Below are 16,529 nucleotides of genomic sequence, written 5' to 3'. Positions count from 1 at the left end.
CAAAGATGATATCTTCCTATTTAATATCAAGATTCCCTGGAAAGCAGAAGCCAAATATCTGGGTGTACTGCTGGACAGAAAACTAACCTTCAGTCCACATATAAAAGCCTCATGTACAAAAGCATCAAAAATCATTGCACAGCTTTACCTTCTTATCAATAGGAATAGCAAGCTGGATACCAAAATAAAACTGCTCCTTTATCAGTTGATGATTCGACCCATTATTACTTATGCATCCCCAGGCTGGAGCCACACCTCAAGAGTAAATATCCTCAAACTACAGAGAGTGCAAAACAAATGTCTCTGCATGATCTTAAATGCACCATGATATATGAGAAATGTCCAACTCCACCGGGATACAAATATCCCCTACATCTACTCTTTCCTGAAGTCTTCAGCAGTAAAGTTCTTCTCAGCATCCTCTTCACATCCAAATGAATTAGTGCAACAGACTTCTCCAAATATAGGAGACCCCCAAGGCATCCTACTTCCAAATGAAGATCTTTAAATCGCACCCACTCAGGCAGAGCACTTAGACAACTTTGCCCTACACAGCAACCTTATCAGATAGCAGGGATTATAAAAGCATTTTGCTTCACCCTTATAGTCAGCAACGTCTTGCGTATATTTTTAGTGGAAATTATTAGTTTGAGACAGACCGTGAATTCATCCTTATGCTCTTTTTTGTCCTTTGTGGATGTGTGATTGTGAATGAAACAGTGACATTATTCTGCAAATTTGGAAGGTGAGAAACTATAACATAACATAAAATAAAAGTAATTTTCTTTATATATATATATATATATATATATATTCTGTTGTATTTATATATTAACGAAATAAATATTTTTGAAAATATTTATTATTAAAAATTCCTTATTAATGAATTTTAGTGATTACAATGTTTTACTATTGTCAAATAAAATTTATTTTTATGTATGCTGCATATCAACTGTTTTCTACTTTTAACAAAGTGAAATTTTTCGCAAACATTTTTCATGGAAACTTATTTTATGGGGGCTCTGAAAAAAGTTTTGCACAAGGGTGCCCTCTACCCATGGTGCAGCACTGTGTCCTGGCACAGTATGACCCTTGATGTCTTTGTGCCATAAAAAAATTAAATCAATCAATCAACCTGTTTCACCTTGACTGCTCTTTCACTTCACTTCTGGCTTTCTTTTATCCCTTGTGCACATCACTCATTATGCTTTCTTATAGAAACAGTCTTGCAATTTGACACCAAGTTCATTGAGATGCATTCTTTAATTTCCTTTATACAATTCCATCGATTCCTCAAATGCATTTCATATATCAAAAAAAAAAAACAGGAAAAGAAAACTGTACTCTTTTCTCTTTACATAGCATACCATTCATGATTTTTGCTCACTATTGCAACTGGTAATGGTCATACCTAGACAATACACAAACTACCATTCCTATCATACTGTTGTCTTTCACTCTCCTGATATCCACCCTCACATTCTCCCTCTGCCCAATCAAATCATTCATTTCCACAACCACACTAATTCCCTCACACATTTACTTCTCGTCTTCATCTCCCCTTCTGGAAAACAGACCTTGTCTTTCCTCTCATCGACAACACCTTTAATAATGGAATTTCCACACAGTACAGCTCTTGAGTCATTTGTTACCTATTTTTCTCCCCTTTCTTTTCTTTCATTTTATTCTTTCACATCCTTCCATTCACATTAACCAAATACCTAATTTTATTTTGTCCATGTGACTTATCTCATCTCTCATCTTTATCATCTTATTTTTCAAGCCTTGTATTCTGGTAATTGTGCTATTTTTCATGTCATCATTTACACTTAATCTGTCCTTCATGCTCACTTTCATTTCCTCATTCACTTTTGCTTTTGCTCCTTCAATCATTCTCTCTTCCAGTTTTGCAGTCATGCTTTCTTTTGTCTGTTCCTTACTCATATCAGATTCTAAGCACTTATATTATCTTGCTTGCCTGTCTGGCTGATACCATTCTCAATCATATTCTCCTCATTGTCTTCTGCCATATATGTGATATTCATCTCTGTTTCTTGACTCTTATTTAACTCTTCATGGTCCATCAAAATATCACACTATCTGCAGCTGCACAGCCTTACATCTCTTTCTCCATCTCAAACAACTAAAAAGCAAACTCATACTCTTTGAATGTAAATTGATAGTAATATCTAAAATTATACTAGAAAATCAAATTACTAAGTTGTTATATTCACAGAGAAGTAAATATTCATCATAAAATGGCAATATTTAATAATGTGTGTGGAAATAAACCAGAAAATCACTCCAAAATATAACTAGAAGTACACAAATTAAATTATACAAAATAATGTAATACCATCTGGCCTTTATGTAAGTAAGTCATGATCCATGACAAAGATAGACTGAAGAAGATCAGGAAGCATAAATGTGATTTCTCAGAAGTGTAGCTGAAGCAACACAATATGATTATTATTTTTATTATTATTATTATTATCCATGCCTCCATGGAGTCAAAAGACTCATCGTGGGAGGTCGTTTTTAGGAAATACAGAGTCTATCATACCACTCCTTGAACCCATTAACCATCTCCACTCCAACCACTCTCTCAGGCAATGCATTCCAAGGTTCAACCACCCTCCACGCAAAAAAACCACTCCTCACCCTCTTGCACACAGCTTCCTTTCGTAACTTCCAGGGATAGCCCCTTGTCATAGCTCCTTCTCACCTTTCCGCCAAGTGAAAGAACTCTCCAATGTCTTCCCTGTAACTGCCTCTCAACAGTTTAAAAGTCTCGCTCATATCACCTAATAAAATACAGTAGTTTGGAACAATTTAGGAGTAAGCAGTCTCCTTGATACCATCAATGAATATTTAAAAAGTTGGGTTAGACTACCCATAATGGATCAGAATTGATTGGCAAATGTTATCACAGAATACTGATTGGAAGGAACAAAAGACCTCAGCTAGTCAACTAAAATATGGATGGATCAGATAAAGGAGCCACAACATATTTAAATGCTTGAAGTAGAAGAAGACTTCTAGCAGTTCTTGCTATGTGTCACTTTTCTTAGCATGGAAGTGAATCATGAATATGATTTACCAATAATTGCAATGATGATTAAGATTGATAATTACGATATCATGATTAAGATGATAATTGTAATGACTTTTTTAATGATAACTTGTAATTATGTTCTCTATAAATAATAATAATAATCAGCATTATATACACGTATGAAAAATAAAGATAGTGGCATTTATTGTAGCATTTTTTTATGTACAAATAATTTTTCCTCAGATTTATTTATTATTTTTTTTATTTTCAGTCACCAATAAGATATATCAAACAGGTGAGTATTCGACAGAAAAAAGAAAATTTTCACTTCCTATTTTATTATATCATATAAGCATACATTTTAATTACATCTCATTGTTTTATATTTTTAGAATGAAGGAAGATTTGGAGGAGGAAGTGATGTAGTAAGTAGAAAGTTGCGCATTTATTATTATTATTTTTTTATTTTTGCATTTCTAAATCTAAGAAGGAAATTATATTTCCAGGTGGTAGATCAGTTTCATCCCCTAGTTTAATATCACCACTCTGCTTATTAGATATTTGAAATAGCTGAAAAGCCCCCATTCATGTTGTTTTTAAAATAGCTGTTTTTAAATACTGACACTTTTGTTCAGTGCCTATCTTAATGTAAAATAGTGGAAATGAGGTAATGAGTTGGGAAAAGAAAATTATTACACTGAAAGTACAAATCACAGATTTAATTTTTCAATATTCGTAACACAGAATAAGTATAGCTTCATGTTAAATATTGATAATGAAGTTTGTTAAATCAAGTATTTAACAAACTTTTGTTTTATTATTATTAATAATATTTATTTGTGTTATCTGAAAAGTTTGTAATAATTGGTATACAGATCACTAGCCGATTGAAACATTGTCGGTGAGATCGTAGAGCTTGCTTTGATGCACTTAGTTTCTTGAAATCAAGCTCAAAAGATGCAAGATACAGTCTTAAATATGGACAAAAGTGATGTATGAACTGTGCATAATGATTGGTGGAAGAGTGGTTTGGGGGAGGGGTTCTTAGCCACGTCCTCACCAATCATCATTTGCTAATGTGAGATAGTTTTGAAGTGTCTCCATTAGCTGTGATTCAAACTTAACATTTATTGTTCCATAACTAATGTTTTGCATTTTGTTTACTTTACTTGTATTTCCGCCATTAGTGATTATTTTTCGTGTACCCCTGAACAGCCCAGTAAGTACCCCAGGGGGTAAATTTACCACTGGTTGGGAACTGATGTTCTAGAGCAATACTCCATTTCTTTCAGCATGCAATGTGAATGATGTTTTCATAATTAACTCAGGCATCACAGAGATCTAACATTTCTTTTTCCATCTTCAGACTGTCCAATGAGATACTGGACTGAACCTAATGATAATATTACATTCAGGAGACTTGTTAGTTTAGCGATAAATAATCATGTTGCTACTATTCTGCCAAGTGTATATGGATGAAGTCTAAGTAGTGTAAGGAGTTGGTTTTCAGAGTAAAATTCTCCATGTATATAGTTTAGCAAAGAATCCATTACTGTGTGTAAACATAAGCTTCTGTGGTTTAGCTGTTCTGTGAGAAGTTTTCAGTATTGAGACCACATTATAATATAAGTAAAGAATTTAATAAAATTAAGCAATTAAAACCCAACAAGTTTCATAAGTCATAAGACTTACATTGGGTACTGGTACATAAAAGTTTTACACAACAAAAGCCTATTAACAATTAAAGAATAAATGATGGCAAAAGTTGGATGCATGTTGGACTGAAAGTACTGAAACAAAGAAAGATGAATGAGAGTAAAAGTGAGAAGAATGTTAGCGAAAGTTGGACGCATGTTAGTCCGAAAGTACAGAAACAAAGAAAGATAAATGCGAGTGAAAGTGAGAAGAATAATAGTGAAAGTTGGACGTATGTTGGACCGAAAGTATGGAAACAAAGAAGAATGAATGAGAGGGAAAGTGACAAGAGGGGATTGAGAGTTAGAAAGATTAAATGATAGAGAGAATTTGTCACGAGATTCGGAAAGTGAATTGGATTGGATGAGGCAAGAAATGAAATGGATGCAGAATGAAATTAAGAGAATTCAGGTCAAAACTATTAAAATAAATCGTGATGGCATGAAAGAGTTAACGAAAGATGAGCGAGTGGCGTTGTATGGCGACTCCATTATTAAAGGTGTGCTAGAGGATAAAATGCACAAGGTATGTTTTCCAGGTGGTAAAATGAGTAGAGTGATTGAGGCATTGGATATGAGGTGGGAGCAAGCAAAAGAGTTAATAGTATTAATTGGCACAAATGATTTGAGAGAGAACAAAGAGCATGTCAGAATTAAATCAGGAGGCTGGTTGGAAAGATAAAAGAGAATAATGTGACAGGAATGGTAGTCAGTGTGTTGCCTAGGTATGATTGTAGTGAAATGAGGCGGAGAGAAAGAATTATGAATGATATGCTGGCTGAAATGTGTGAGGAGATGGGAGTACAGTTTGTTAATGTGTGGAATGAGTTTGAGGGACGAAGTGAGCTGTATATGGGAGCGATGGACTGCATTTGAGTTATGGTGTGAGTCGCTTGAAGAGACTGCTGCTGGAAGGTCGAGAAGTGAATAGAGAGAATGAATCAGATCGAGAGGGGAGTGATGTGGAAGAGCAGGAGAGACTGAAAAAATGGAAATGAATGGGGAAGTGAGTGGTATGAATATAGAAAATGAGAGAATGGGTGTGCAAGAGGAGCAGGGAAACGGGAAGGCTCAGGGTGGATAGGGGTACACAGCGTGAGAAAGGTGGATGCTCCGAGAAGAGGTGAGAGCATGTATAGGCAAGAAAGAAAAGGGATGACCAGGGATCTAGAGGAAATAGATGAAATTGAAAAGGGTTCTAAAATGAAGAAGCAGAAAGGGAAATGGCCCCAGTCCAGCACGGAGAGATCACATCGAGTGAGTGGTATCAGTGGAACTAGCTGTAGATCCAGAAATGAGCTGTCATGTTTGTATACCAATGCTAGAAGTATAAGAAACAAGGCGGATGAAATGGTTGCGCTAATTGCATCTGTTCACCCAAAGATTGTCAGAATAAGTGAGACATGGTTAGATGAGGACGACATCCTGACAGGAATAGATATGGAAGGGTATGATATGTTTCGTGAGGATAAAGGGGGTAAAAAGGGAGAGGGAGTGCTATTGATGATAGAGAAAGAGTTCTGTCCATACAAGGTAGAGATGAAAGAGACAGATAGGGCCAGTTGGTTTTGAGACATTATGGTGTGAGATAGAATTGAATAGAATCAAATACTTGGTGGGATGTTGTTATAGACCTGGTTATGTGGATGGTGGTGATAGTGAAATGTATAGTCAAATAAGCCAAGCAAATAAAAAAAGAATGATCATTATGGGTGATTTTAATTATGGCAATATAGACTGGAATGAAGAGATAGCAACTGGAAGTAAAGAAAATGAGTTTTTCAGGGATAACTACCTCACACAGTATGTAATAGAGGGCATATGAGGATTAAGGGTCTTGGATTTGGTCATCTCATCAGCGGATTTAATTATAAATGAGGTGTCAAATCATCCACCAATTGGTGAAATTGACCATGAGGTGATTACCTGGGTGGTTCCCAGCAGTGCAAGGACCCATGTGAAAAAAGGGTATATGTGGAACTACAAGGGGGGTGATTATGAATAGCTCAGGAGACAGCTTGCGGGTGTAGCATGGAATGAGGAGTTAGCTGGAAAAGAGATCAATGCAACTTGGGGGATTTTCAAAAACTATTTAGTAGATGCAATGTCTAAATGTATTCCAAGGGTGAGAAGGTTAAATAAGATAGGTGTGAGATGGATGAATAAAGAGATTAAGCATGCGATACAGAGAAAAAGGGCATTGTGGAGGCAGCATAAGAGAAGTGGAAGTAACCAATTTCATGAGGTCTACAAAGACCAGGCAAGGGGGGGTGACTTGGTTGGTGAGAGTAGCTAAAGAGAGGTATGAACAGTTAGCTAATGAAGCCAAAAAGAATCCTAGGGAGTTCTATCGATATGTAGCCAGCAAAAGAAAGAATGATTATGGAAGGATGACATTGATTGGAGGAAATGGTATAAAGACAGCTGTTGCGGAATGTGTGGTGGAGATACTTAATGAGCAGTTCATAAAGATCTTTCAATCTTGTGAATGTGACTTCATGGAGAGATTGAGAGCAGTTGATGATGGGGAGGAGAGACTGACTGTAAGTGAGCAAGAGGTGTTTGGGGAGTTGAATAAACCACATGTAAATTAGGCTGTGGGACTTGATAATATATCACCGCATATTCTGGAGGAATGTGCCAGAGAGTTGACACCTGCCTTGACATATTTTTTTAATACGAGTCTTGCACTTGGTCAAGTTCCTAAAGAGTGGAAGGAGGGCAAGATTGTGCCACTTCATAAAGGAGGTGATCGAACTCAAGCATCAAACTATAGGCCTATCTCTGTGTCAGGTGTTGTGGTTAAGTTGTTGGAGAAGCTTGTTAGAACTAGGATCCAAAGTTGGATTGACAACAATGGTATAATCTTTGATGGACAGCATGGATTTGCTAAAGGGAGGTCATGTTTTAGTAATTTACTTACTTATTACAATAAAGTGACTGCGTCCTTGGACAGATGAGAAGGATACACAGTAATATACTTGGATTTCGCAAAGGCTTTTGATAGAGTACCTCATGATAAGTTGATTGACAGTCAAACTAGAGCAGATGGGGTTGGATATTAGATTAGTGCGTTGGATTGGAGACTGGCTATCCAATAGGTATCAACAAGTTGTGTATGGGGCTGCGATATCGAGGAAAAGGAAAGTCACTAGTGGAGTGCCTCAGGGGTCTGTTTTAAGGCCATTACTATTTAACGTGTATATTAACGATATTGGAGAAGATTTGAATGGAGATATTTAGTTGTTTGCAGATGATGCACAGTTGGGATGAACCATAAAGAGTAGTGAAAATGTTGTGGCCTTGCAAGAAGACTTGAATAAATTTAGTGATCATCATCAAATTCCTGCCATGTACCATCAAGGGGTGTACAGGATATGATAGCACTACATTAAAAAAATTACATCATTACTAACTTCCTATCTACAATTTTCCTCCAAATCAGACTGTTACCTGTCAAGACTCCAACATTATCAGATCTTATATTTCTATCATCTAAGGCACTTTGTACCGTATCAATCCACGTACATCTTGGTCTTCCTGTGGGTCGTTTTCCTGCCAACCTGGCAGAGAACACTTGTTTTGCTAATCTTTCCTCACCCATTCTGTTTAATTGACCATACCACCTGAGATTAGCTCTGCTAATGCATTCCTGGTTGCTGACAATGTCAAGTTCTTTCCTAATATCCTCGTTTTTAATATGATATTGCCATTGATGCCATCTGTTCATGCCTCTAATCTTTCTCAGGACTCTCATTTCTGCGGTCTCTAGTCTTTGGTCAAGTGTTTTACTTCTGATCCAGCTCTCAGATCTATAAGTTAAAACTGGTTTGAACACTGTCTTGTATACAGCTAATTTAGTGTTCCCGTCTAATTTCTCTCTTATTCCATATGCATTTATTCAATTGACTTCCCACCATACCAGCTTTGCTGATTGTGTTGTCTATTTCTATATTTAATTTACCATCTTCAGCAAAAATCGTGCCTATGTAGCTGAAATGTTTTACTTTTTCCACAGGCTCTCCATTCAGAACACAGTTGACATTTTCAATGATTCTGCCTATTTTCATTGTCTTTGTCTTTTTATTGCTGATCTTCATACCATATCTATTACAACAGCTATTCAATTTAGTCAGAGAATCTTGCAGACTTGTAGTGGATTTATTTAGAAGTATAACATCATAAATTGAGTGATTGGGTAAGCATATGGGGATGTGAGTTCAATGTTGCAAAATGTAAGGTTTAAAATTTGGAAAACAAAGATGGGATGTAGAATTTATGCTTGGTGAGAATATATTGTTGGAGGTAGAGGAAATAAGAGATCTGGGGGTGATAGTGGATAAAGATCTAAAATTTAGGGGACACATCGCCAAAATTGTGAAGACAACACAAAGACTTCTGGGAATGATGCGGAGGACACTGACGTGTAGAAGTAGGGAGATTCTTGTTCCGTTGTATAAGGCGTTTGATTAGGCCACACATGGACTATTGTGCCCAGATTTGGTCACCGGGTTTTCAGAAGGATGAAGAGATCTTGGAAAGGGTCCAAAGGAGACTGACTAAGGTAGTTTCTGACCTCTGGAATGTTGATTATGAGGAAAGATTGAGAAGATGTAATTTGCAGAGTCTGGTGGAGAGGAGGAAGAGGGGAGATATGATGGAGACCTAAAGTTGGTAAGGGGTTGTTATAAGATCAATGGTGGAGAAGTTCTACAGAGAATAGTGGGAGATCACGTGAGAACCAGAGGTCTTCCCTGGAAACTGTATAAAGAGGGTGAGAGTAGGGGAGTGAGAGGCAGGTTTTTTTCGTGCAGGGTGTCTGCAAGGAGTTGAGTGTGTTTAAGACACGGTATGGTGAGATGTGTGTGTGTGATAAAAGGGCCTCCCAGATGAGTCTTTGACTCCATGAGGTCTTGGAAAATAATAATAACAATAAATTACACATATTAGATGTTTTTGATAACTTCACAACTGTTAAATATAAATGATAAACCTGAATACAAATGGTAAATTCATTAATGTATGCATGTTGACAGAACCGGCGCTGGGGTCTTTGCTGCCCGCATGCAATTTCTATCTAACCGCCCCTGTAACTATCTGGGATTTTACGATAATAAAAATTTTAATTAAAGTTAAAATTTATTTGAACTAAAGTTTAAAAAATTCTTGCATTTAACAAGTTACTAAGAATTTAGTAACTTGTAAAACTTTTTTAATCATTTTTATAAGTGGAACTATATCTTTTAGGAAAATAAAAAAAACAAGATAGATCAGAAAATAAGAAAAGAATTCAGAAATAATTAGAACATTTAATATAAGTATCCAAAAAATAACATCTTTACAAAATAACAGAAAATAAATTAAATTACATAAATATACCTGAAATTTTTTTTTTTTAAATTTTAGGGTTTTTGATTTTATATTCACAAAATTACAAATAATGGTCTTAACATCTAATTCCGCACATATATCATTTTCAATAGCTATTAAAGCCAAACTAACAAGCCTTTTTTGTGACATACTTATTCTTAGTAGGTTTAGTCAATTTCAACTTGGAAAAGGAACGTTCACCACTCGCTACACTAACAAGTAAGGTTAATAGTATTCTTAAAACAATTGAAAAGTTAGGGAAAGATGAATTATTGAACACAATGAAATTAAGAATATCGAAAGGGTTTTGAATATTTAAATTATCCTTCTGAAAAATATCCCGAAAAGCATATAACTCGTCATATAGTTTTATTGCATTTATGTCTTTATTGTCGCCGTCCTTCAAGAGATTCTCTAAATCTTTGTTATTAATTTGTAGTAATCTATACAAGAAATTGAAATTATCATATGTTTTTAGTTGTTCAAAACGTTCTATTAATGAACACATTGCAGCATCTAGAAATGTATAAAATACATTCACTCTAAATTTATCTTCTGGCGTTTTGTCATGATGCTCATAGTCAAATTGTCGTGTCTTCTTTCGTCATCAAACTTCCTACCAGTTTTAAATTCTTGTTCTCCATCCACCTCTTCACTCAGTTCTTTTAGAATTTTTAGAACTCCTTTAAAATTTGTATTTGATCGATACTCTTGTAAGAATATTTTTAAGTTTTCGATAGATTCTAAAGCAAGTGTAATGTTCATATTTTTTGTCTTGAAGCATTTTACTCACAGGGTTTGTTCTGTTAAGTAAATCATGCCGAGTTATAAGAGAGCAAATAAATTTGTAGTCCTTTATTTTAGCACATAATGTTTGTGCTTCATGCTGAGTTTCTTTATTAAAATTTTCATTATTTAAAATTTCAAAAAGTGCATCATAAATTTCTCCTAACTGATATCGTAGAGGGCGGATTGCATTAATTTTACTTTCCCATCGCATTTCTGATGGCTGTTTCAAAGTTAAATATTTTACGAACTTTAAAAAGATTGCCCAACGTTTGTAAGAGAATGAAAAGAAATTGTATATTTCTTGAATGATTGCAAAGAAACTAATTGTATCTGCATTCACTTTGGCTGTTTCATTAATGATTAAATTTAGAGTATGAGCAGCACATGGCACTTAAAAAGCTCAAGGATTTTTGTTCAGAAGCAAATTTTGGACCCCACATTTTTTCCCTTTCATATTTGCCCCATTGTCATACCCTTGACAACACATATTTCAATGGGAATGTTCCATTTTTCCAGTTCCATTATTGGTGCACATAAACCACGTCCTGTGGAATCTGATATATCTACAAAACCTAAAACGTTTTCCTTGATCTTGACAATTCCATTGTCACAGGAAACAAAGACAGTAATAATAGTATCTTTGCATAGACATGAGACTGGTTTAACTCACATGAAAAATTTCTTAAAATGTAAGGAACTTGATAAAAATTTAAAAACAAAACTACTATTGATTGCCAGACTCAACATGATTTTCCATAATGGGATCAAACTTCGCAAACAGTTTGACTAATTTTAAAAAATTGCCATTATTCCTTTCATATAATTTATCAAATGATCTGCAAAAAAGTTAAATTTCGGCCACCAAGCAATTTTATAATTTCAATCAAGCATTCTAAAACACTTGTCCAATGTTTCTTTTCCATTTCATACATGCTTGAGTCTGGCAATCAATAGTAGTTTTGTTTTTTAAATTTTTATCAAGTTCCTTACATTTTAAGAAATTTTTCATGTGAGTTAAACTAGTCTCATGTCTATGCAAAGTTGTATTACATTTCTCAAATCGTTATAACCTTCTACAAGACTACTTGATTCAGTAGGTGCGAAAAAAAATTCTGTTTTTTTTGCAACAAAAGCAAAAAAACAGAATTTAATGTTCCGGAATAAATGAGCCATGTTCTTGGCACGAGCTCCCCGTTTTCCATTTTCCTATTATAATATGTGTCGCCAAATTTACGAACATATGTATCTCTGGGATATATTATATTTTTATTTTGAACAGGCCCCATTTCAATTAAAACAACTCGTAATTTTTCATCAATATTTCCCCATTCATCTGGATCTTCTAAATTTACAGAAACTAACAATTTGTTAGTTTCTTGGTCAACTACAACTAATTCTTCTCCTAACTGTTTTTCACTTAAATCATGTGTCTTGTTATCTTGTTCAATAGTTGCAATAGTACTTTCATGAAAACTGGATGATGTGCATAGTTCTTCAACTCTGATTTCTGATGTATGGAGTTGGTTACAATCTGCATCAGAATATTTTAATATTTTGACAAATTTATTAAGAGCCCCAGTTTGTTTCTTAATATCTGCTTCTTTTTCAGCATGATGCTTATGACTTTGTGCACCAGATAACTTTTTTAAAATTTTTGATTCCATTTCTATTTTATACGCACAAGAAATTATTACACAACACGAGACAGAGACGAAATAATAGTCTGCACTGCGCTACTGTCAGTAGCCTTCTGAGATACGTACCATATGACTGGTCAACTAGCAACAAATGTTTTGTATGAAAATTCGTTTCTGCGCATAAAAACCGTTCACCGTTTCACTTTAGATAGACTGCAGTAGACACATTCTGCAGGCAAGCATTCAGCCAGCTCTCACTCCAAAATTGTAAACAGCCGGCTGATCAAAGAGGTGGCAATATACAATTTTTTTAAAATTTTTATTTGGTGTATCCGGCCTTATTTATTTTAATATTGATCATTCTAAGAATTTTTTGTTTTTATGATAAAAATTTTGTTTCTTAAAAATGAGCTAATGAACTGTGCCCCTTTGTAGTGGCACCCTCACGCTCTGCATGCCAGCTTCCACTGGCCCTGCTAGTTGTTGATATCACATTCTGTGGTATCACGTGTGTTATATCCTAGATCCATGGCAGTTACATTTTTGATGAAGGCAGATCATACTTGGTGTAAAATTAAGCCTTGATTTTTATTGCATTGTGTAGTGATCCTAAGCATTTGCAAGGCTTTAAATTTTCTTGTAAAACAGTTATGATATTACATCTCTTGCAACTTCCTTACTTAAACAAGATTTCAAGAATGCAATCATGCTACAACTTAAAAGATGCTTTTTTACCTTTACAAAAATATCAATATTCCTACCTCCACCAAAACCTGCACATCACTCCCATGAAAAAACGAAGCGTCTATGTGTTAATTGCTCTTGTGGTATTTGTTATGTAGGTGAGACAGGAAGGTCAGGAGACAGAGAGAGATTCGCATATCTGAACATGTAAAAGGCATCGAAAAAAGAAGAGATCATAAATCAGGCCTGGCATTCCACTCCACCACTACTGGCCATCAAGTACGTTGGCTACAAATAAAAATGTGACATGTTTATTTAACTCTCACCAACTACAGGAAAGTGCAAAACCCCACTCACAGTTACATCCTCTGATGAAATGATCAGAATATAAAACGGTTGATGCTCGCGTGCCCTCCTTTACATGCTATGTGAGATAATTATTTCTCAAGAACTTGAGAAATTCACTTTCTTTATTCCCATGTGCTATCTCTTCATTCCAATGTATACTGCCATAATTTAAATCACCCATAATAATTATCTTTCCTTTATTCACTAATTCAAGTTTTTTATACATTTCTTCATCACCATCCTCCACATTCCATGGCCTATAGCAACATCCAACTAAATATGTCTTCCTTTCCACCCCCTACTTTACACTTCCTTTCCACCCCCCACTGCTTCATAACCATTGCCACTATTTCCTTCTTTCATGTCTACCTTATGTGGACATAAATCCCTTGCTATTATTCAGCTGCAGCACTCCAACTCCTTTCTATCCTCATTAAAAATACTGTATACTTCCATTTCTTTCCCCATTGGGATATCGTCTTCATTCAACTATGTTTTTATTTAGACAAATATATTGTTAAACTGAATATGAGCATGATTTAAGTTTGTTTGTTTTTTTGATACTGTTTTTTGATGGCTGCTGAGTGTAAGTCAAGAAATATTTAACTCAGCAATGTATGAATGCATCCCAAATGTCAGGAGGTAGGTATAAGATGAGTGAAGTAAAGAATCAGCTTCAGATGAATTGGGAATAATCAGTTAAATGAAGAGCATATTGCACTTGCCCTGTACTCATCAACCAACTCGCCTTACTAGGCTGTATAGCCGAAGTGCACTGTGAGCTGAAATTAGCTAAGGAGACAATTAAGCATATCAGAATGTTCTTCTATGGAAGAATGAATAATTATGTGAGGATGGGATTAGTTGGTGAAAACAGTATAATGGTAACCACTATAAATAATATAGTATAGTTATTTAAATTAAGGGGATATTAAATCCCACATTGTTTTAAAACCGAACAAGAACTCAGATTGGAATCAGAGAGTTTCATGCCGAATATAGTATAATAAACTATAAAAGTATCGGCGATTATTAGCATGAGCTAATGCAAGTAGTCCTAGTACAATATCGAGCAACTCGCAGCAAAGGTGGTAAAGTTCTGATCGCTATTCTTGGTTTTTTTTCCATAATGTAAAAACACATTTCCTAGGAAATGTATGCTGTTATTACATTATGGTGGGAGGTCACTACGCAGACTGGTTTCAGCCTTTATTGAGGCTTCATCAGTGAGTAGCTAAACCAAATTAATACCAAAGGGTATAGCAAAGAGAACTTATATACTCTGCTATACGAGTTGTCAAAAAGGTGCCCCATTAAGTTACTTAAATATAAAGAGCCGATAGGCTTCATTTTGGCGATATAAACATTATTTAAATTAAGGGGATATTAAATCCCACATTGTTTTTAAGCCGAATAAGAAATTTAAAGATTGGAATCAGAGAGTTTCATGCCAAATATAGTATAATAAACTATAAAAATATCAGCGATTATTAGTGAGCTAATGCAAGTAGTCCTAGTACGTAGTACAATCTCAGGCAACTCGCAGCAAAGGTGGTAAAGTTCTGATCGCTATTCTTGGTATTTTCCATAATACCAAGTATGTCAAAAAATAACATGATATAAAAACACATTTTCTAGGAAATGTATGCTGTTATTACATTATGGTGGGAGGTCACTACCCAGACCAGCTTCAGCCTTTATTGAGGCTTCATTAGTGAGTAGCTAGACCAAATTAATACCAAAGGGTATAGCAAAAAGAACTTATTATTTAATTACTAATTTTCAACATAGCATTTAAATTTATTTAATACTCTTTCTGGGACTGCTTGGGTGTGACTCAAGCAACGTGTAACTACTTGGCTCACTAGGAGGTAAGTATGAAATGGATTAAGTAAAAAATCAGGAACTATCAGTTGAGTGTTGCAAAGTGTAAGGTTCTGAAATTTGGTAAGCAATGATGGGATACAAAGTATTTATTTGGTTGGGAAACGAACAAAGTAGAGGAGACGAGAAATTTGGGAGTATTGGTGAGGGACCTGAAGTTCAGGGATCATGTTGCACAAGCAGTGAAGTCATAAATTAGATTATGGCAGTGATATAGAAGGACCTTGACATGCAGAAATAATGCAGTTATGCTTCATTGAATAAGGCCTTGATCAAGCCTAATATGGATTATTGTGCAAAAATATGGTAATTTGGTTTTTGCGGTGGTAATGAGGATATGTTAGAATGGATCTAGAGTAGTGGTTCTTAACCTTTTCAAAGTCACGGAACACTTTTGATTATAAGAAAAGTCTGGGGAACACCAAAAGCATTAGGGTCAAAAAACTAACAATAAAAATATGCGTGAACTTGCCTTTTATAAAATTCGAATTTCTTTTAATGCAGTACTTGAGCTTTTTGGCGTTTGCAGATTTCAGCAATATCAGGTCTAATATGTGACATAGCTACCCTTATCTCTTTGTCTATTTATTAAGCCTTTCCCGCCTTTTAGTTTTTATATTGGCTCACACAAATATAATGCTGAAAACTGTAACAATATTTTTAGTGCCCTTGTGAAGAGAGCTGGGTATTTGGCTTGGACAAAAATCCAAAATTCCTCAAGAGTTATTTCAGAGAATTTCATTTTTAAAGTACGATCCGTTGACAAGGTAATTAATTGTTCTTCTTGTAACGAAAATTCACAACTTGATGTATTAACTGTGCCAAATGAATTTCATATCCAGTCATAATTGTGTGTGTTTAAGGAAGGAAAGTAACTTGAAATATTTTCTTCCAATATTGTTAAATGTTCTATTATAACCAAAATAATTCCTTCGACATTTTTATTATGGAGTTAAGGAAACATATCTACTGTCTTTTTTTTCTGATAGGCGGTTTTTCCAAAGAGAACTCTTTTTCTGAAAAGCTGACAATTTGTCAGTTGATGTCAAAATATTTTCATTTTTCCCT

General features: G+C 35.0%; 1 protein-coding gene across 1 annotated transcript in view; it reads left to right on the top strand.

Moving 5' to 3' along the window:
• LOC150095896 (uncharacterized) overlaps positions 1-16,529 on the top strand; it is a 267,756-nt gene that overhangs the window by 133,792 nt on the left and 117,435 nt on the right. The window contains exons 6-7 of the mRNA XM_090409557.1: positions 3,327-3,350; positions 3,448-3,480. Coding sequence (XP_090265683.1) covers positions 3,327-3,350; positions 3,448-3,480 — 57 coding nt within the window. The remainder of the gene's footprint in view (positions 1-3,326; positions 3,351-3,447; positions 3,481-16,529) is intronic.

Source organism: Typopeltis vanoorti, chromosome 19 (assembly GCF_054136105.1).
Source record: "Typopeltis vanoorti isolate ZY-2024b chromosome 19, IOZ_Tvanoo_1.0, whole genome shotgun sequence".
Lineage (NCBI taxonomy): Eukaryota > Metazoa > Arthropoda > Arachnida > Uropygi > Thelyphonidae > Typopeltis > Typopeltis vanoorti.
This window is presented reverse-complemented; position numbering and strand designations above follow the sequence as displayed.